Source organism: Cavia porcellus, unplaced genomic scaffold, assembly GCF_034190915.1.
Source record: "Cavia porcellus strain 051 isolate PalLab524CR breed Dunkin Hartley unplaced genomic scaffold, mCavPor4.1 scaffold_10, whole genome shotgun sequence".
Taxonomy (NCBI): domain Eukaryota; kingdom Metazoa; phylum Chordata; class Mammalia; order Rodentia; family Caviidae; genus Cavia; species Cavia porcellus.
The window spans coordinates 27,935,739-27,957,305 of NW_026947493.1; the positions used below are offsets into that span (position 1 = coordinate 27,935,739).

The 21,567-nt window shown below is 39.4% G+C and overlaps 1 protein-coding gene across 18 annotated transcripts in view; it reads left to right on the forward strand.

Moving 5' to 3' along the window:
- Cadps (calcium dependent secretion activator) overlaps positions 1-21,567 on the forward strand; it is a 453,294-nt gene that overhangs the window by 302,730 nt on the left and 128,997 nt on the right. For 16 of the 18 annotated variants that reach the window (XM_063257152.1, XM_063257157.1, XM_063257155.1 and 13 more), the window contains exons 11-13: positions 2,992-3,204; positions 15,447-15,583; positions 18,711-18,898. In XM_063257152.1, coding sequence (XP_063113222.1) covers positions 2,992-3,204; positions 15,447-15,583; positions 18,711-18,898 — 538 coding nt within the window. Of the gene's footprint in view, positions 1-2,991; positions 3,205-7,339; positions 7,522-15,446; positions 15,584-18,710; positions 18,899-21,025; positions 21,185-21,567 lie in introns of those variants that run through there. The other 2 variants (XM_063257159.1, XM_063257158.1) reach the window with 2 other exon arrangements.

A 21,567-nucleotide genomic window follows, 5' to 3' on the forward strand; every position in this document is an offset into this window, starting at 1 on the left:
GAATGAATTCACTAGAATTTCAATAACTTCTTGGGATTACAGTTATAAACCTTCCTGGACAGAAATGAGGACAGGAAAGGGTTCACTACAGAGGATCAAAAGTTTGAGACCAGCCTGGGCAATTTATTGGTTTAGCAAGACCTTGTCTCAAAATAATAAATAAAAAGAACCAAGAACTAAAGATGTAGCTCAGTGTGCATTGAGCATTGGATTCAACCCCACATACTGAAAAACCTTTCCAACCTTATATCACATTGTCCTAATCTCTGGCTATGCTAAGTGAAAAACTTCCAACCCAAACTCACTCTGACACCTGAATTAATATTGTCACCACAGAGAAGTCCTAATGTCACCAGAAATCTTTACCAGTGCCAGTGTCACACAGTTAATTAACTGGACATCATTGCAAATTCTGAGATATGAATCATTCATTTATTCTCTTCTCTACTTTTAACTAATACCTGGGGAGATAATGAAGAGGCTGGTGTAGATATTATGTTTTATTCCCTGGTGGAAAGTGCTAACTATCCTAGAATGCAGGCTTCTGAAATATGTTGATGGATACACTACAGCTTTATCCTCAGCCCAGTGAGACACTTGTGCTTTCCTCTAAATTTTCACCTTGAGAATTGCCTGTGGCAAAATTACTGTAACTTATTCATTCCTTCAACAAATATTTGTTGAGCACCTACTTAGTGCCATGCACTATTCTAGATGTCAAAGGTATGGGTGTGAACAAAACAGGCAAAAACTCCTTGTCCATATGTTGCAAAATAAAGTATGTAGTTTGCTAGAAAAATTAAGTAAGGTAAGAGGAGCGAGGTCAGGGAAGGGCTAGAGGTCAGGGAATGGCCTTGTCAGGAATGTGAATTTGAAAAAGGCATGCAGGAAGTAACAGTGCGGATCATGCAGAGATCTGAAAGATCTAGGGTGACGCCCTGCCTGGGTGTCCATGGAACAGCAAGAGGCCAGTGCCATGAAATGAATGCAAGCTACACAAAAGGCAGAGGGAATACTAGGATCGCAGACAAGTGACAGGAGGGCCTCTTGAGCAGGGCTGCGAGCTTTTTGTCTGAGTGGAATGCAGAGCCACTGGTGAGTTTGAGCAGAGCAGTGACCCAACTTGACTCGCACACTGAGTGTATGACTCTGACTTTAGCAAGTGAGGCTGGAGGCAGAGACAGGGGGCTGTTACAGAAGCCCAGGGAGCCGATCACGGTCAGGTTCGGGGCAGTAGCATGGGTGGGATCACTCACATCTAGTCATGTCCTAGGGATAGAATTCTGAGAATTTCATGGGCGTCAGCTTCTGTAGCGATGGAGAGAGGCCTCAGCAGGAGAGTGCTGAGTAAGGAAAGCTCAGCATGTCCACTGGGTATCTGTGTGGAGATGTCAAGAAAGCCATTGCCTGGTCAGAGCCAGAGCTCAGCAGAAGTCCAAGGGTGAGGTGAGTTGTAAAGGCCTTCAGTATGCTCATGCTAGTGAGAGTTCAGGGACATCATGCAAGGATGGGGGAGAAGCAGAGAGGGGTGCGAGGACAGGATACCAGAAGACTGTCACTGCAAAAGGTCAGGAGGGGTAAGAAGAGAGGTCAGCGGACAAGATGGAAGCAACAGCCAGGGAAGAAAAGGAAAATTCATTTTCCTGGAAACCAAGTGGAGAAAGTGCTTCAAAGAGACAGGAGTGTATGCCCAGTGCTGCTGATCATGATGGACCAGAATGTCAGGCAATGCAAGGTCTTCACAAGAAAGTTTCAGTCAAGGAGCAGTTGGAATGGAGGAGCAAAATTAGGAGGAAAGAGACCGCTGCTAGTTGAGTGTGGTTCTCAGAGCTGGTAAGAAATGCAGGCTCTAATGGTTATCAAGAAATCAACCAATGACAAATGCTGGAGGGGATATGAGGAGAAAGGAACCCTTCTCCACTATTGGTGGGATTTCAGACTGGCGCATGAACTGTGCAAATCAGTGTGGAGATTCCTTAAAAAACTAGGTAGATGCCCCATTTGATGCAGCTATTCCTCTGCTGGGTATCCTTCCAGAAGCATTAAAAACATCATACCACAGCAATATATGTGCACCCAAGTTTATAGCAGCACAGTTTGTAATAGCTAGATTTGGAAAACAAATGTTCATCAACCAAGGAAAGGATAAAAAAGATGTGGTACTTTTATACAGTGGAATACTTCTCACCATAGAAAGGATAAACTCAAGACTTTTATAGATAAATGGATGCAACTAGAGACCATAATCGTAAAATAAATCAGACTTGCATGTGTAAATATCACATTGTCTCCTTAGTGTGAGAAGCTGAGAGCAATTATATATAAAAAAGATAGTTATACTACTAATTTCTCTTAGTTCTTTGAAAAGAAAGGTTTGTGTTAATATTGTTTGGACCATTAAATGCTGATATCTTGTACTTAATTAACTAATTTAAAGGTAACAATGCACAATGTAATAGCCATGGTTACCCTCTAATTATCTTGTTTTTAAATTTCGTTTTATTTTTTTCTTTCTCTTTAAAATAAAAAAATAAACTCAAAAAAATAAAGAAAAGAAAGCAGGCTCTGAGGCTCCATTCCAGGCCTCTAAATCAGAAACTGCACTAATGCAGATGCCCAGGAGACTCATATGTGCCAAAGAGTTTCAGATGCCTTGGTAGAGACAGACCTTTCCTTGTAAAGAGAAGAACAACACAGCAAGAGCTGGCAGGGGAGCAGGGACCCCAAGAGGATTCGTTGCTATTGTAAAGGGGAAAGCAGTGTGGTGATGGGCAGATGAGACCACCCTGTAGGCAGCCTGCTTGGCAATCCCATCAAGCCAGCCTCCAAACATCTCTCCAGAGCCATGGTCCCATTCATGACCATGTGCTTCTCAGAATCCTCATCCTCGTCCTCGGGTGGGGTAAATCACTCCTCCCCTTCTCTGGCTCAAGCAGAAGGTGCTGCAACTGCCAAGTCTTGCTTAGAACTCGCTCTTTCCTCCCCGTGCAGGTCTGGAGGGGGGGCGCGCCTTCTTCAACGCAGTCAAAGAAGGAGACACGGTGATATTCGCCAGTGATGACGAGCAGGACCGCATCCTATGGGTCCAAGCCATGTACCGGGCCACGGGGCAGTCACACAAGCCCGTGCCCCCCACCCAGGTCCAGAAGCTCAATGCCAAGGGAGGGAACGTGCCTCAGCTGGATGCCCCCATCTCACAATTCTGTAAGTAAACATGAAATTGCTTTACCAGATAGTTCCTCAGAGTAAAGCAGATCTTCCAAAGTTAAATGAAAAAAACTAGTTATGTTTATATTTAGGATTCACAAAACCACGTTTGTTGCAAAACATACAGGGGATTCAGGGTGGAAGTTGGGACACAATGATAGATGAAAGTTATTTTAAAGTGCAATACTTGACATTCTCCACCAAGGATTACACAAAGGAAAGTGTATTTTATGCATATTTCTCCTTGTTTTGGTGCAAGTTTGGAATTCACAGTCAAACATGTATTTGTCTGAGTCTTTCAAATGTAGTAGATTATGTATGACATTGCTTCATTTCTCCTTATTAAGTGTAATTTTAAAATAGCGTTGATTTGAAATCAACTAAATCTGCAATTTAGAACCATTTAAAAATAAATGATAACATTATCACAGGCCGTGGGAAAAAGTACCTAAAATCCCATTCATAGCTAAAAGATCAGATACCCAGAAGTGAAACCACCTCCTTGAACAGCCAGTGCATGTTTCAGTTGCTTCTCACTCGCCTCTGCCTGGTTACGTTCTCGTCCTTTTGGCCCATCCTCTTGCTACCTAGGAATGACTTTCTCTCCCAACACTTCTGATACACAGGGTAAGGTGAAAACTAGTATATAGTTGGAGACAATTTACTAAAACAAATTAAAATACAGACACAAATCATGAAATCAAGCAAACACTCACCCTCAATAGAGATATTTGTATTACCCTGAATATCAAGTCAGCCAGGGTTAACTGAGAGGTACGAGCTATTTTTGCAGTGGTCCTGGTGACCCCTCACCTTAGTTTGGAACCTACGGAATCCATCTGGGTCACTGAGCACTTGTCTAGAAATGAGACAGACTAAGGCTGCAGACACATGAGGTCCCTGCTCTCTGAACATCTGCGTCCCATTGGAAGAGTCTAGATAGCAGATGAGTGAGCCCAGATATCACATGACTTCAGACATGGAGAAATCCCATGGGGAAGGTCATGTACTGGTGAATGAATGGGAAAACAGAACATTAGACAAACAGATGATCAAGAAAGGTGTCTATTGCTTATGACCAAATTCCAAGAATCTGGTCTTACAAATATCTGAGGAAGGAGAGCTGCAGGGAAGGGAAAGGAAATGAAAGACCTCAAAGCAGAAATTCCATGTCCCACAGAGCATTTTCAATCTCCTCTCTGTATATCATAGGCAAAATGTAGATAGAGGCAGAATCACTTTGCAGCTATAGCAGTTAACTAGAGATTGAGTCTCTTTTAAACAAACTCGGCAGCTTCCATGTCCATTTCTGTCCCGGCCTATGCTCTTTCACCTTGAAATACCAAATTACAACTCTTTTTACATGGCAGACTCCATTGGGTGCTACCAGGGGCCAGTGTTTTCTTAAAGGAAAATGCATTCTTTGGTGGAAACTTGTAAACAATCACATTATCACAGTGGCTTTCTGCACAGAAACTTACGAAAGACTAAGGCAGCCCATAGGGTGGGAAGTGGAGGCCAAAGGACAGCCCTTCTCTCTGACTCCATCACTGAGGCCCCTCCCTCCTGTTTTCTCTTACTATCTTCTGGCATCTAGGTTTATCTGAGACCAATAGAGACAGCAGCAGTCATTCAGTGAGATAAAACCTACCCAATATTTATTTTCTCTCAATAAAAACACCTGTGTGAAGGAATTCTTCCTTTCATCCTCCCTGATGGCTTTTTTTGTAATACATTTGGAAATCACACATCACATCCACCTGAAATGCAATCATTCTTGCATGAAAAAAATGTTAATTATATTCACCATCCAGTCAATCTCATAAAGCATATATCTCAGGTGATATTTGGAAAACACTGGCCTTATTTCCAAATAATCTCCAATTCTTCTGAGGTCATTTCACCTTACATTCAGTGTCTGTTGTATCATCTGCCCAGATTAAGAAGATCAACATGGCTTGCGATTAGCACAATTTTTGCTACTAGATAGAGAAGAAGGAAGATGGGGTAAAATTCAGTGGAGACAGGCTAGGGTGTGTTCAGTGATACAGTATTTGTGTAGCATGCACCAGGCTCCAGTTCAAGCCTTAGTGTCAAAAAAGATGAAGAAAAAGACCAGGGAAGGATGTTGCTGAAGATGAGGAGTGATTCTTCATGAAAATACACAGATCATCTTGATGGAGATTGCCTCTGTGGGTAGGATTTTATAGTCATGAAATTTAAATGCTAGCTATTAGGTATCAGCAAAAGGCTCAATTGAATATACACAGCTTGACTGGGAACCAGCAAAATCCTGAAGGTTAGAATTTGAGGGATAAATACTACCATCCTTAGAGAGAACACAAGGTGGTCTGAGAGATGAGATAATGCATGCCCCTGGGGTTCATCAGAATTTATCTACCTGGTAGTAGGGCCACTTTTCTTCTAGTGATTCTTTGAACTGTGCCCAGGAACAGGATTCTCTGAAGAATCTGAGGCCTATCACATTGACCCAGTTCTAGAAGATGAAGAAGGTCAAATGGTGGCGAGGATGAGGGATATATCAAAATGTTTAAGGGCATCTGCTTTAAAAGAGTGGTTAGTTCACAAATTGTTTCACAAGTGCTTTTACTTAAATACAGCCATCACTATTAAACAGATCAAACTCTGTATGGGTGATTCAGTGAAACCCAGTGTCAGCTCCTGCTTACAATGACTAACTCATTCCTTGGGACTTCCCTAATTTGCACACTGAAAGTCCCATGTCCCAATCCTGGGAAAACCAGGTTGTTATCAGTCACCGAATTCTACAAAGCAATAAAAATGAACAATAATCATAACACACTATCAAATAGTAAATTTGGTCCTACACTTCCATTTGGTTCATTTGTTTAAATTACTGCATAAAAATTAATCACAAATTCTCTAGCTAGCAAAAAAGGTTTTTTAAAAATCAAGTATTGCATTTTAAAAAGATTTCTTTGACTTCCAAAAGGTAAGGGTTATTTTAAAATACTTTACTCTGCACACATCTCATGAAATCCTGTGTTTGAATATTTTGACAGCAGCATTTCAATGATTTAAATTTGTCACTGTTCTATTAGTATTTATACTATCAACGGAACCTAAGGAAGAGTAAGCAGCAACATAAATTTGGGGGGAAATAGAGAAAAATAAACCCTCCAATCTTGTCATGTTGCTCTCTGTGCCAAGGAAACTTGAGAATGGAATGTTTTATAGTCTAGGAAACTTGGGAATTATTGTAAGTTGGTTTGAATCTCTAAATTCAGTTTAACAGACTTCTTGAGGCAGTTTGTATTTTTCTTACAATTTCAAAATGAAAAGACACATTTAAGAATGGAGTGAAACATTTATATGGAATTGTAAAAATGGAAAAAAAAAATAGATCCTGCTATTCATTAGTTTGTGTGTGACTCTACAAAGATTTTGGGAGGGTTCCATCAACTTTTAAAACTATTTTTGTTCTTTTGTGGTTTTTTGTGTGTGCTGTTGATTTAATTTTTTTCCTTTTCAGTTAAAATTCTAAAGATTAAGTTGGTACCTAGTTACTCAACTTTTTCAAATAATACCTGCAGTTCTCCAATCTTTAAGGCCACTGTTGCCCGTATCGGAAACATCCAAATTTACACTAGAGTTTTACCTAGTTTTGTATCACTATAACTTATTTTGTCAGGTGGCCTCTCGCTGGGACACCTTATCTCTGTCTATTCTGCATTAGTGGAAGTGTAAGAATCCATACCTTAATTCTCATTTGGAATGAGGTGGGGAGGAAGGGGGTATTTTCAGCTTTGATACCTAGTCAATGATTATTTGACATATTACTTACAGAGAGTCATTTTAAAGTCCATTTCTTAACTAATGATATCATGGGTCCCCAAAGTTGGATGTTTCTGAAAATCGTTCTATTTTTGCCAATATTTAATAGTCTTCAATAGCTAGGGGGATTATAGTTACTATTGGTTTGTGGGGTTGTTTTGTTTTTCTTTTGTTTTGTTTGAAGTTTTCTTGTTCAATCTTTGCTCGAACCCAAGAACTTTAGCTGCTAGGTTAGAGCTCCTGTCTGCTTTCCTGAGCCTTGTTGCTAGTCTTTATGTTATTCTGGTTTGTTCCTTCTTACCCTGCTAACTTCTAGCTGGACTGAAGGGTAAGTGCTCCCCCATAGCTAGCACAGCTCAGATAATCAGACCAGATTATCTGACACCTGCAATGTGCTTTCCCCCTCCTCTTAAATCTTCCTCATGTCTAGACTTTGTAGCAAAACTTTTCATGTTATTTCCTGACCTTAGGTTTGAAATGTAAGCTTCCATACTGAAACTAGGATGCATGTGACGTGTGCATAATTGCCTCCTCTCCTTGGCTTTCATATTGGCATCAAATGATCCTCTGAGTAAAGCCAACCAAGAGCATCTCCTATTCTTTTCCATTCCAAGAATATTAATTAACATCACAATGAAATGGCAGTTAAGGCCTTCGTTTCATGAAATTCACAGCTATCTGACTGCTTAATGCCTGAAAACAGATCATTTTGTGCTCTGGTAATGTTACTGTTACTGTTATTGTTGTTGTTGTTTCCTTTCCCATTCCAAAGATTAGAATAGTCAGTTTATGATATATGGTAACTGTGGGTACCTTAACAAGTAGAAAAGTGGGGTAGGAAACCCAAAGAGTTTAACCAAACAGGACTAAAAGAAATTGTGAAATACAATTAAAGTAAGTGCATTGTCTGAACACTGGAGAATTCGTTTGAGCCGCCTTGGGAGTCCGCTCTCAGATAATGTCCAACAGAGGACTGATTTTGGAGAGGGGAGCTCTAGTCCATGGGACTACCGGACACAAAAGGCTCATATTATGCAGGTTATTGAATCCGTGTGGCTTCTTCACAAATATTTTGGATTGACAATCTCACAGTGGGAAGGAGGGTGTGACCTCTGATCTTGAATGTCCTTCTGCTGCTCCCTCAAGAACAATGACAACAATAACTTTTTCAGATCGTTTGTATTTGTATTAATTTTTCCAAATGTCAGTCTGTAAGAGAAAAAGGAGACTTTAAAACTTCAGAAAAATCTTTCTCTTTAATATTCAGTAATAAAAGGAAGTATACAATTCCTTTATTCGTCTAGGAAAAAGCTACCCACCAAAAACTGTAGCAGGAAGCATGGACATTTGAGGGAGTGAGAGAAAAGTGGCCAAGAGAGCAGGCAAATATGTGTCTGAATATTCTGAATGCAAATTCTGAGGAAGTAGGTCATGTCATTTCTCCTGACATTTAACAACAGCCTTCCTTCTAATTTGTTTTCTTTCTTTAATTTGCTTTATTCTCCCTTTTTTTCTTTTTTCTTTTATTTTGCGTAAGTGTACTCTTGGCTAGCAGACAGACCTTTTTCACCTCTTGAAGCAAATACTTAATTTAACTTTATTTTCATTTGAATGTCTGATGAGGCATTTTTAAAAGCTTACCATAGAATGTGAACTTAGTGGGAATTTAGGAATTTGCTAAACTTTTTTTTCAAGAATGAAAGGATGGATGAGTAGATGGCTGAATGAGTGAATTTACATATATTTGCACAATGCATTGCTATCTTAGTAGATTTTTAAATAGTTGTTTGCCTTAATTCCTTTCTCTAGTTCTATCTAATGAGATTTTCATTGTATCTTCTTGTATTGTCAACTTGCAGTTGCTACGTTGCAAGAATGCAATATCAAAGAATTAATTCAATATTAACTTAATTTGCATGGCCCAAAACCAGACTGTAAATCACATTTTCCCATCATAAAAGTAAATATCTTCTTAAACGGAGATTCCTATAGTCAAGTCCAAATTTTGCCAAACATCATGGTATAATCTAAATAAACACATTAAATGAATATTCATTTCTTAATTAAATACTTCAGCACATTTAGCATGTCATTCACTAATCAGTTGAGTATTTTCAAGTTCAATAGTGATTTACCATTAAGATACATCATTTATCAGTCAAATGTAGAAAATATATTTTTTCATGTAGAGAACATAAAATTAATTATTTGGATATGTAATAATTACAGCTGAGAAACTTACTGATCGCTCACTTGATTTGAGATCTTTAACAAAATTTCAGTTACAGTTTTTACTCAAAGCAATTGTCTTACAAAGAATTATAAAACTAATACTGAAATAAACACCCTGGGGTGTATTGCCATAGTACTTTTTGACTCAGGATTTCTGCAGAGCACGGCACAGTCCTTATCACTTGCAGAGCAGCCAGCATCTCCTGGCTACTCAGAGAAGCTTGGCTGGGTTGGAGAGATGCACAGGAAGGAAGCCGCTTCTCAGTTAAGTGGTCTGCTCTGAGCCGCAGGGCAGCAGGCATGGGAGGGCCAGTCTTCTGTTCACTGGGCACAGCTCAGGCAGGGCACAGCATCCCCTGATGCCTTGATTATGCCAAGAAAAGCTCTTCTAGAAAAGTCTGTAAACAGCCAGCTGCCATCAATCATTGTCATTTCTTTATTTCATGTCTTCTGATGAGGCTGACTACTGTCATTGTTCGTTATTGTCCAAACCATACATTCACTCTTGTACTGTCAAGCAGATATGACAAGCACACATTTTCCATATAAGAAAGATACAAAGTCACCTTTTAATTTGCAGTTTGGGTTCACAGATGACTTTGGAGTTACATTAGCTATTCTCTTGCCTCTAGCATCCATCAGAACTAGCAACAACCCTAACTGTGTTTTAAATTTCAGTGATAAAACAGCTACTTCCAGCTTATTATAGAAGAGATTCATGAAAGAAAAGAGCCTCTTCCAGAAAATTTATTAACAATACAGTCATGATCATTTCTAGCTGCAGAATTTCTTTTTCTGTACTCCGTAAAAATTTCCAAAGCATAATATTACAAAATAAAAGAGAAATTCCCCTTTTGTTTCGATCCCATAGCTATTGGACAGATAAGAAAAATCTTAATAAAATAAAAATCAGAAAGCTATATTATTCCAAGAAAAGTATATTTATTTGGTAGATATTAGTGCAAATCTATCTAAAAATACATATGTTTGAAACAAGACCACAGAAGAATGTTTGCTATTAAGACATAATGAACAATATATATTTTTCCAATTGTGAGGATGGGACAAAGGCAAAAATATCAAATGTGAAGTGAGTTCAAATTCAATCAATTAAAGAACAAAATAAACTGCAAGGAACCCCGGTAAGGAACAGTCTCTTAAAATTTAATAAATAGATTAGAGGAGAATATAAAATCCACATAATGATATTACTGTAGGGACCAGCATTTTTTCAATATTTCTCAAATGTCATAATCAAATTGTTTCCAGGGAAACTTGGGGTACCCTTGAAAGGATACCTCCCCTTCGTAAGTGTTTCTGACCATCAGCCGGCTTCTGTGTTGTGGATACCATTGTTAGTGTTTCAGGTTCTGAATGCAGCTGAGATATCAACAACAATTTTCTTTATCTAAGTATAGCTTAAAGTCGATCTCCTATCCCATGCCCAAAAGTCTTTAAAGTCCTTATGTTATTAAGCCCCAGAAGTGGAGCAGTTGGCATGGTTTGGAAGATGTGTTGAATTATGCCCTCGCAACAGAGCCTGTGAGATCAGTACATGCAAACACCTGTGCAGACCAAGCAGGATCTGGAACAACTTCCTAAAGCCAAGTTTGGAAAAGGTCAAGGTTGAAGCTGATTCTTAAAGTGTAGTCAATATTGGATTTCTGTGAGGAGGAAGGAAGGAAGGAAGGAAGGAAGGAAGGAAGGAAGGAAGGAGTAGGAGAGGGAGAGAGAGAATATGTTAATGAAAAAAGAGCACTGGTATGAACCTCCCAAAGCAAGAGATAATCCAAGCTTGCTGAGATGTTAAGCAGTCACATTACCCTCCTAATGCTGTTTGCTCAACCTAATGTTCAAATTCATTTCATTCACTTGACACATGCCAAATATTGGCAAAGGAAGTGATCCTACTGTCCTGAATTCAGGAACTGACTTTCTCGTACTTTTGCTCTGGGCTGTTTTCTCCCCGATAACGTCAACATCAGAGTTTTTTTTTTTTTTTTTTTTTTCTTTAATGCACTGATTCCAATTGTTTGTACAGGGGAAATGGAATTGCAAAGAGCATTTGCTTTTGCATGTTCAACCCTGTGGAGGAACAGACTGGGACAGTGCCAAGGATGACTATATGGTGTTGCTTGGGAAGCGCCCACAAGTTCTTTGAAACAGAATTTGGAACAGCTGGACCACTGCAGTGTTTTATTTTAAAATAGACAACATATGTAATGCATATGGTTCTAGACATGTATGGAGACACAGGCAGACAATCTGAATGGTATCCAAAGACACCTGCACCTAGAATTCTGTTTCTCTCTAAAAGATTTTTTTCCTCTAAGAGCACATGTTCCCACTTTTGGATTTGCAGGATACCATCTGAATCCCCATGTGTGTGGCTCCTTAATAGAGCCCGTGGGGAGTGATCTGGGATGAAGGTGTCACAGTCAGCCAGTTAATAACTCCCTCCTACAGATCCGCTCCTCCAGGCACTAACAGAGCAAGCCGTGCATCAGAAGGTGCCCTGAAGAACCATATCATCCACAGAGAACTCAGATGTGTGCATATGTCCTGACCAAAGAGAACTGAAACGCAACCCAGAAAAACACAGAGAAGGGACATAGGAATTGGTTATAAGAGGGCAGAGCAGACTGTAAAGACGAGCGATTGGGAAGGACTCCCAGCTCCTTAGAAATGAGACGGTTTAGGAAGCAAGGAACAAGGGAACATTAGCTATAACTGCAGAGACATCTTTGGCTCACTAACAACTTAAACTGGCTTTGCAAACACAAAGAAACTTGCCTGTTTATGCTCGCTAACATTTATTGAGCACTTCCTGTGTGCCAGTTGCCTTCCAGGCACTTCCCAGCAGATCCCCTCAGTAGGTCTCTGAAAGTCTTCTTCAATACTGTCCTCAATTTATAGACAAGATAAGGAAGCTCCAAAGCAGTACACACTCGTTCTCCTCGGCATACCTACCGAGTAGTGGCAGATCTAACCTCAAATCTTTGTGACCCACATCCTCCCAGCTCCTAAAAATAAACTGTTCCCAATGAATCTAGCATAACCATACCCTATAAAGTCAAGAAATAGAAAACAGTTTAATAGACTGAATTTATTTATTTGGATGAAATTCACGGTTGTAACAAACTGGTGTCAAGTGCCCACTCTGAGCCAGGTGTACAACTCTAGGTACTAGGAATTTAGCAGAAAATAAAATTATCAAAATCTTACTCACAACATAGATCCTTTTCATCGACACCTTAAAATAGCATTGCCAGCTACCCTTCCTTCCTTCACAATATAATAAGTTCAGGGAAACTGTTCAAGATTTCATGGGAACCAGCCACCCATTTATACACTGTTCAGTTATTGAAACAATTAAGAAAATGAGTCTAATTCTGAGTAAACAGTAATACTGGGCAAGTAAAAATCCAGGAGATGCTTGTTTTAATTGCTCGGATTCCAGCACATTAAGCTCCATTCCTCTTAAGTGTACAAGGGATCTTAAGAATCATTGAAATACAGTCCATGCCAGCAGAGAGGGAACTAAGTCGGCTCGTCTTCACAAAAGGAAACCGAGTCTCAGAGAAACAACTCTATTAAATAGCACAAAACAATTATTTAAAAAGGTAGCTCAGCCTACAATCTAAATCTACATTCAGTCCCAAGGTCATTTGCCAGGTGGACCAGGAGAGAGAAAAGAGGAGAAGAAAGGACAAGGGCATTTAGCTTTGGTAGCTGTTGTCTGAAAAATGAAAACAGGCTAATCTTATGCATATTTTTCTGTAAGCCTGCTTTAAAATGTCAGTAAAAAAAAGAAATTGTTCTTTAGACTTACCAGCCCACAATAGTGTAGTGGGGCTGTATTCACTGGCCCTTGTGAAGAGTGGGGGTGGGACAGTCTGTGTCCAGAGCCCCTAGAGGACCCAGGTCACCTTTCCAGAGCTATGTTGTAAGTGGCCAGCAAGGCAAAATAGGTCATCAACAATTTCTAAGAGGCTGAGCAAAGAAAGGATACGACCCCTGAAACTTGTGCCACATGTTTAACAGCTACAAAAGAGCCCCTAAATGACAGGTTGCACCAGCAAAATGAAAGAGCAATAAATATCTTCACCAAGCTGGCAAAGTAAGGCCCAGGCCGATTTGTCAGCTTACAGCCTCTTCCGAGAAATCTGAGAGCGAGGAGCTAATGCTCGCCAAACTGCCTGATCTGTTAAAATTGGGAGGCAAGGGGTGGGTGAGGCTTTTTATGAGGCTGTAACAGGATAAGCAATTCGTGCACACCCCACGCTCAGTTTGGTTTCTGAATTAAGTTGACCCGGATCGACGAGATGCAGGGAAGAAGGGCAGAATCTGCCCAGGAGATGGAGAAGAGCCACCTAGATGGTGAGTGTCCACATTGCAGGGGAGGCCTCAGTTGGCCCTTGGTCCTTGCTTTGGGTCACAGTAAGCACACCCTCACCTAGCCCTGCCCAAACCTCACCTTCCTGACTACCGTGAGTCAAGGAGAAAGGGAGTTTGGAGACCAAACCAAAAAAAAAAAAAAAAAAAAAAACAAAGATTTCCCGGGTAAAGCATCCAGCCTTCATTGGAAAGCACTTCCCGGAGCATAAATCTGAGACATCTATCACAGCAAAAGAGGCTTCTTGCAGATTCTCTAATATAATTCCTGCACATTTGATATCCCTTCCAAAAGCTGATGCTTTATGATTTTAATGGAGCGATTTGGCTGTTAAACTACGTATTCTTCAGCTTGCCTTCTGGAAACTGTTGCTTCTGTGTATCTTGGGCATAAACAACACATCTTGTTCAAATACTGACCACTTGCTACTTGTGCAAAAAAAAAAAAAAAAACCCAAAAAGACAGAAGATTTTAAAAATCTGACAATAAGGATATACATCTGCTTCACCATGTATTCAGATTAAAATGATACCAAAATCAGTAAAAGGAAAAATCGTCTTACAGTCACGCGGCTACCACAACCCAAGATTACAGCTTAACCCCAAGCATAGCAGAGAAAAAAAAAGAAGAAAAAAAACTGCCTGGGATGGAGGCCACATATGAAAATATTATTCAAACACTCTCTTCCTCCCAAGTCAGAAATCAATTTTCCCCTTGCCCTGATAATATTGCCGCCTCCTGGCAAGTCCCTGTATTCCAGTAAAATGTTGCATGTGAGGAATTGAATAAAATCTTACTCGATTTGGTGTAAGATTCTGTGTCTCCAGAGTCTGCATAGGAGGAGAGGGTAAAAAATGAGGTGGAGTGAACCTATTCCTTTACCATAAAAGACCTTCATTCCTACCTCTTTAAGATTTGTCTGGTGGCTCTTGAGTTGATTTCTCCGAGTTATGTTGCCAGTTGAGGGTAGTGTATTTTAGCTACACATGTTGAGATTAATTAGTTAGCCCTTAGGAGGTTTGCCTACTTCCCTCACCCTGGAAGGAAAAGTGTGAATACATTGAGACTATTAATTCACAATAAATGACAGATCATAACCCTCACTGAGTTGATTTCTGTTTGTCTCTTTCATATGCTTTGCTAACGAGTCAGCATACTATAAGGCAGTGTCCTTGGCTATCACAAACTAAATTCCCATTTAACATAGTGTCCAGGTTTTGATGAAAATCTTTTGTTTTCTTTAATTTTTTAATTTTGGAGGTGGGGACTCAAACCTTTTGTGAAACCAAATTGGCAATGGGGATTTGGAAGGGGGAGACACAAATATTGTCACTTTGCTGAAAATCTTCAGAACCCTTTCTCCAGAGAATCTCAATAATTGTAGAGAAATTGCTCTAGACATAACCACTGGAATGGCAGAATCTATTAAAAACCTACAAAGCTAACTAGGCTATTACAGGCAAAGGTCCGATCTGCTTTCAGTGTTTGGTGACATGCAGGCGAAGTTACAGTCGTGCTTAGTTTTGAAAGAACCAGATGAATGCACTGGAATTGTGATCATTTGATAAACACATTGATGCCAATATATTTTTGCCTAAATGCAGTAAACTCACCAGTAAGTGATGCAAGTTGACAATGGGAGGTAAAAAGAATATCTTGGGGATGTTGGAGGGAGGTAACATGTAAACAGCTAATGTTCGTAATGCCTAGTGGATTCCTGTGTATTTGAAATGTCATAAAAAAATGTGATGTGTTTCTCTAAATTGTGTCTCTCTCTACATGTGTAAATGAACAGACGCAGATAGAGCTCAAAAGCATGGCATGGATGAATTTATCTCTTCCAACCCCTGTAACTTTGACCACGCTTCCCTTTTTGAGATGGTACAGCGCCTTACTTTGGATCACAGACTTAATGATTCCTATTCTTGCCTGGCAAGTATATTCTTTGGTCTACAACAATTTAAACATAACATTTTTAAAAATGAAATATTTCTCTACCTTTATGTCAGAAGCTCTTTTCTCCCTTACAGAATCCCTTTAACAATTGCAAGTGTGTTTCTCAATTTTCTGAGTTGAGATAGTTTTACGTACCAAAGCAACAAGACTGAGCTGGGAGAAGTTCTCAGGAGAGACACATCCAATTCCCCAGCCTGCCGTCTTAGCTTCCCCCTTTTCAGCTGCTATATGAGAAATATTCTCAAGAGGGTAATGGAGTTTGGCACCTGCTCGTGGAGAACTTGTAAAAACCACCTCCTTATCTTAGAGTTTAAGATGCCCCTCCCTCCCAATTCCAGACCCGTGCTCCTATCTGGGAAAGGAATGTATGGTGTGTGTGTGTGTGTGTGTGTGTGTGTGTGTGTGTGTGTGTGTGTGTGAAGAGTGAAATGATTCGTAAATAAACTGTTTCACTGTCCACAAAGTTAATCAATTCAGGTTGATTCGTTTGTTGGTTTCCTTTTGTTTGTTTGTTTGTTTTTTCTTTCTTTCTTTCTTTCTTGATAGCATTCACAGCCTTTTTCACCCTGTAAGGAAATATTTTACAGTACATGAGACATTTGGAAATCCAGCTATCCAGCAGGAGTATCAATATTACCTAAATCCTATTTTTAAACCTAGATTTAAATTAGTTAAATTCACAGAACTGCTATTATATCTTTATAGGATTTTTGCAGATACATTTTTGGCTTTAGATATCAAATTCAAAATCCTAAAAATGTCTTGGTTCCTTTCCTTCTGCAAACCATAAATTATTACTTCATTTTTTAAAGGTAAATGTAACAACACTTTATAAATGGAAAAGATGAAGAGAAATGATAAAATGATTCTATAAAATCCTTGCCCCAGAAACACTGAAATAATTTACTTGTGTAGTATTACTTTTAATTAACGTATTGTAAATATTAATAGACATATAAAGACTCCTCCTTCTTTACTAAATTACATGGTTATACCCTAACTATATTCTGATTTACTGCTATGTTAATTCATTAATATTTTGGTACCAGAAGCTAAAATATAAAAAAAATTGTGGTAAAGTAATGTTAAAAATAGAAATAGGACTCTATAGAATAATTTATTAACCTAAGTCTCATAAATGATATATTGATTATCTCAGGTTTAGAATCTCTTCATCAGAAAACTCAACTTTGCCAGATTGGAAAGGAACATATCACTTTGACTTTTAAAAGAAAAAAAAAGCTTACCTTGCATTGCAAAGCAATTTTCTCAAATGTTTTTCCTACCATTATGGAATTATTCATGTTAATTATAAGTTGCATTTATGAAATGTGTAAGAATGTGGATGCCTCTGAACTTAAATCATGCTCTTTTAGGTATTTTTTTTCTTTTGAGGAATTTTTTAATGCGTATTAGTTTCAAGAATTTTTTAACATCACCATTTTTACCAAACAATTTTCTTTTGTTTTGGAATGTATGACAAAGACAAATTAGTAAATGCCCTCTTAAAAATTTTGAAGCAGAAATGAAATACTGAAGCTTGTTTCCTGCTAGTCATTATAGGCTTAAAAATACGCTCCAAAATCAAAAATTAGTTATAAACAGGGTAAAATAGCTTCCTTTTGTACTTGAATATCTGACATTATTAATTATCCAGAATAGCAGAAAATTAAAAAGAACCTTATCTCTAGTCTCTATATATCCCATTTTCTCATTATTACAGTCTTTTTTTCAGTTGGTTTTGGAGACCGACCAGCAGGGATACATAAATTTTTCTGTGTCTTCGACTCAGTTCCTAATTGATATTTCTTCAACTCTTTTCAAAGCAGCTATTTTGGCATCGACAAAAGACTTGGTGTCATCCGAGTCGTAGAAAATATATTTTAATCTTTCACAGCAGTGTTGTTTCTAAGATTTAGCATTTGGGGTAGCAGATGGAGTGGCAAAGAAGTTGCCTATAGGGGCAGCCCACTGCCTCGACTACTCTCCCGCCCTCTGCAGTAACTTATAATTTGAAATAGGAAAGATGCCGTCTTTCGTTGGATGCAGCACGGAGCTGCGTGTTGTCAACAGAAGATTCCCCAGATCCGTAATATAAGATCAGGGTGTTACAGAGCCCCCGCCTTGCTGCACCTCCATGGCCTCTCCCCAGTCCATGGTCACTTTCTTCTTTTGCTCTTTCTCTCCCAAGATGGAACAGTGTCCAAAATAAGAACCAAAGAAGACCCTCAGAGTAAAATTAAGTTTACATTTAAAACAGCCCTACATTCTAAACTTACACAGTACAACTCAGTTGGCTTATTTCTTGCTTTGGATGACATTGAAATAATTGATTTGATTTCAGGCTGTGCCCAAGGATGAACTGAGTGGAAGTCCCTTGGCCTTTCTGGGCACTGGCTTTTTTAAGTGCACAGCAGAAGAGGCAAATTCTATCCCATCTTGCCACTGAATCTGGGTTTTGTTTCATAGCAGAGTTTGGGCTGGCCTGATAACAAGGAAATATGGAATAAAAATAAATAAAATTACTTGGAGGAAAAAAATCAAAACTGTGAAAAAGGTATAAAGTGTTCCTCTCAGTTTAATCAAATCGTATCTGATCAACTGGAAAACTTAATCTCTCTATTCTCTTTGGAAAGTTATGTTATTACCTTCTTTTAAAATTGAAAAATACTTGTAAAATATATTAACTTATAAATTCCTGGCAACTCTAAAAGTTCTTTGTGTTCCAGAGCAGGGAAGCAGGAGACTTTGAATAAAACTGGCTTGATTTGAGTCCTACCTGTTTTGTGACACCTGTGTGAGTCTCTGAGCTCAGACTTCTATTTCCCCATCAGTAGAATGAAGATAACCCTGCCCTGCCTTCCTGTTAAGCTCTCCATCCTCCCTGAGCTCAGGTCTGCTGTCCACATACCAGGCGTGACAGAGTTTCCCCCTGGGCCAAGTGTGAGGACTGAGACAGACAGCACACGTGTTGAGTGGAGCTTAGTAACAACCAGTGAGCCTTACTTAGCTGCCGTCCTCCCAGGGACCTTCTCCGCCCACTCCCAGCTCTCCAGGAAACAATCTGTGTTTAAAAGAAAACCTCTCCTTTCTTCCTATGCAGGGCTGGTTCAGTCCTGGCCAGGTGTTTGTATTAGATGAATACTGTGCCCGCAACGGAGTCCGAGGGTGTCACCGACATCTCTGCTACCTCAGAGACTTGCTGGAACGGGCAGAGAATGGTGCCATGATTGACCCCACCCTTCTCCACTACAGCTTTGCCTTCTGCGCATCCCATGTCCACGGCAACAGGTAAGCAAGCAGGTGTGAGCCAGTGCAACCAAAAAGCTCTTCCCAGAAAAGCAACTGGCATGGGTTTTAGGATCGCACTTAACAATCTACTTCCATTCCCTCGGTAGTATTGCACACACATACACACACTCAACACACACCCCAGAGAAAGAAAGAGAAAGAGAACACAGGGATCTAATTTAGCTTCTTCCTTGCAAGACACTGTGTAGAAATGGCAAACAGGACTTCTAGCGTGACCTCTGACATTAGTCCAAACTGGATTCAACCCATGCCTCTTCTACTTACTGTTAATGAACCTGTTTGATAATTAACCTCAATGGAAAACAGTATCCTTGTAAGGATAAGCCTTATCAAGAGGATGCAGATAGATGCAAAGAGCTCAGCAAAGTGCCTGGAGTGTGTCAGGAGCTTAATAAACATTTGCCGTTGTTCTTGCCTTTCATTCCATGGGTGCTCAATGATGATTTACTTGTGTCAGATTTTGGTACACATTCAGGATACGTGACAAGTAAAAATAAGATACCAAACAAGGGCAGAATCATGTTAGTATTGGTGCTGTGAAGAAAAGGAACAAAACTCCATGGTGGAATTTAATAAGGAACATGACTCAAATGGAGTAGCAGCATGGCAGGGGGACCTCCCTGAGGAAATGATGCTGGAGCTGAAAACTGATATGTGTGTAGGAGTTGAGTGGTTCCAGGCAAAAGGAACAGCATGTACAATTGTCCTGCAGAAGGAAGCAGCCAAGCACATTTTGAGAGCTAAACAAGCTAGGTGAAGCTGGAAGACAAAGATGATGATAGCACTTATAATGTAACCAGAAAGGTGGAAAGAACTTCAGAGATCTCAGTCTAATCAGCCACTTCATTTTACAGATTTTACAGACAAGACCAGAACTCTAAGGTTCTTGGTTCTCCGTGAAGGACTCCCTCTCTTTAGACCTTGCCCAGTTCCTGGAGGAAGTGATCCATGTTCTGAATAATGCAGAGCGGCAGATAATTTCGGAAAGCTGCTATTTGGCTCTAGAGATATGAAATACACTTCCACAGTGCCACAGCCATTTTACCACCCCAATGTATGTCACCTCATATTAGTACAGAGTTAATCTTACATTCTTCCAACACTCACAGGAAGCACACCCAGGAGGGAAGCCAGGTAGCTTTGCAAAGCTAGCCTCTGGTGAAAATATGCTTGCTCTAAGGCAATGATGATGAATCTTTCAGAGCTTTCAACACTAACCAACATCCAACTGCAACACAAATCCCATAGATTCACCACCACTGCTCTAGGGAAATCCACAGTGGGGAGAATCCAAAAATCTACCAGGCTTTTTTGTAATCAGAGCTATGTCAGTCCTCTTCATTTTTGCAAGCCATATAGCCCTGAAATACGGTGTCTGTGGGATTTGTTCTGTGTTTTTCCTCTCCGGTGCTGATAGATTTTTATGAAATGCAACTTCAGCATTTAGAAATAGACAACAATAGCACTGTAGGTTTGAATATTTAACAGGCAACGAGGTTATCTTCACCTCCTTTTGTCATGAGGTTCAGCAATCCTGTGCATGACCTTTTATTTGCATAAATGATACTCATGAAAATCTGATACCTGGGATGTATCTGTGCATAATTCTGCTTTTTATAAATATGTACACTTTGATGACTATCTGTTACAGCCTCTTGGACTGAATTCTTTAGAGAGAGAGAGAGAGAAGTTGCATTATATTCTCTGGGTTGTCACACTGTATTCTACATATGTTACTGAATAAGAAAGTGTTATAAAATAATGAAGTGTTTTTGTAAACTCCCTGGTAAACATCATCATGAATTATGATACACATTGTCTGGATTTCATATTGTAAGACTGCCACTTGATTCACAGTTAGGTTTATACATCTTGTCATGGAAACAGTTTTGGATTTCTTATTTTCTTTTCAGTTCTGATCTTCCTTATGCAAGTTTGCATCCTTTTTTTTTTTTTGCTTATTATTTTAGTTCAAATGCATTTGCTTTTGCTTCGTGATGCACCCTTTTTTTTTCTTTCTTTTGTTCATGCATGTATGTGTGCTCTTGATTCTCCAATGGCTGGCCACTGTCTGTGCATGCCTCCTGCAACCACCCCTCTCAAAAGTCAACAAATGCATGTGTACCTTAGTGGCTTGCTACCAAATACAGACTCTGAAGGGAGCAAAACTCCCTTTTCATCTGAACCAGAGACTAAAAAAGATACCAAAAGAGAATCCAAAAAAAGAAAAGAATCCAAAATCCACTCAAGCCAAGAACCCAAAAGGTAAGCAGTTATATGAACCTCACCATGTCAGTCATAATAAGCAATGCATGCTTTACAATTTTGAAAATTTTGGGTTTTTTTTTGGGGGGGGGGTTGGTACCAGGAATCGAATTCAGGGCCTCACACTTGCCAGGTAGGTACTGTACCACTGAGCTATATGCCTGGATCCTTGAAATTATGTTTTAAGGAGTAAATAAAATGAGTTGGCATCAAATGAACCTGTACATTTATAATAGTGCTATCGTTTTCAGTAAACACTTCTCAGTTCTTCAATCGTCTCATGAAAAGAAATTCACCACAAAAAATGACTTATAATAATGACACAAAATAAAGCTTAACACCAAATAAGTGGTTTTATTAGAATCATTTACATTATGAGGTTA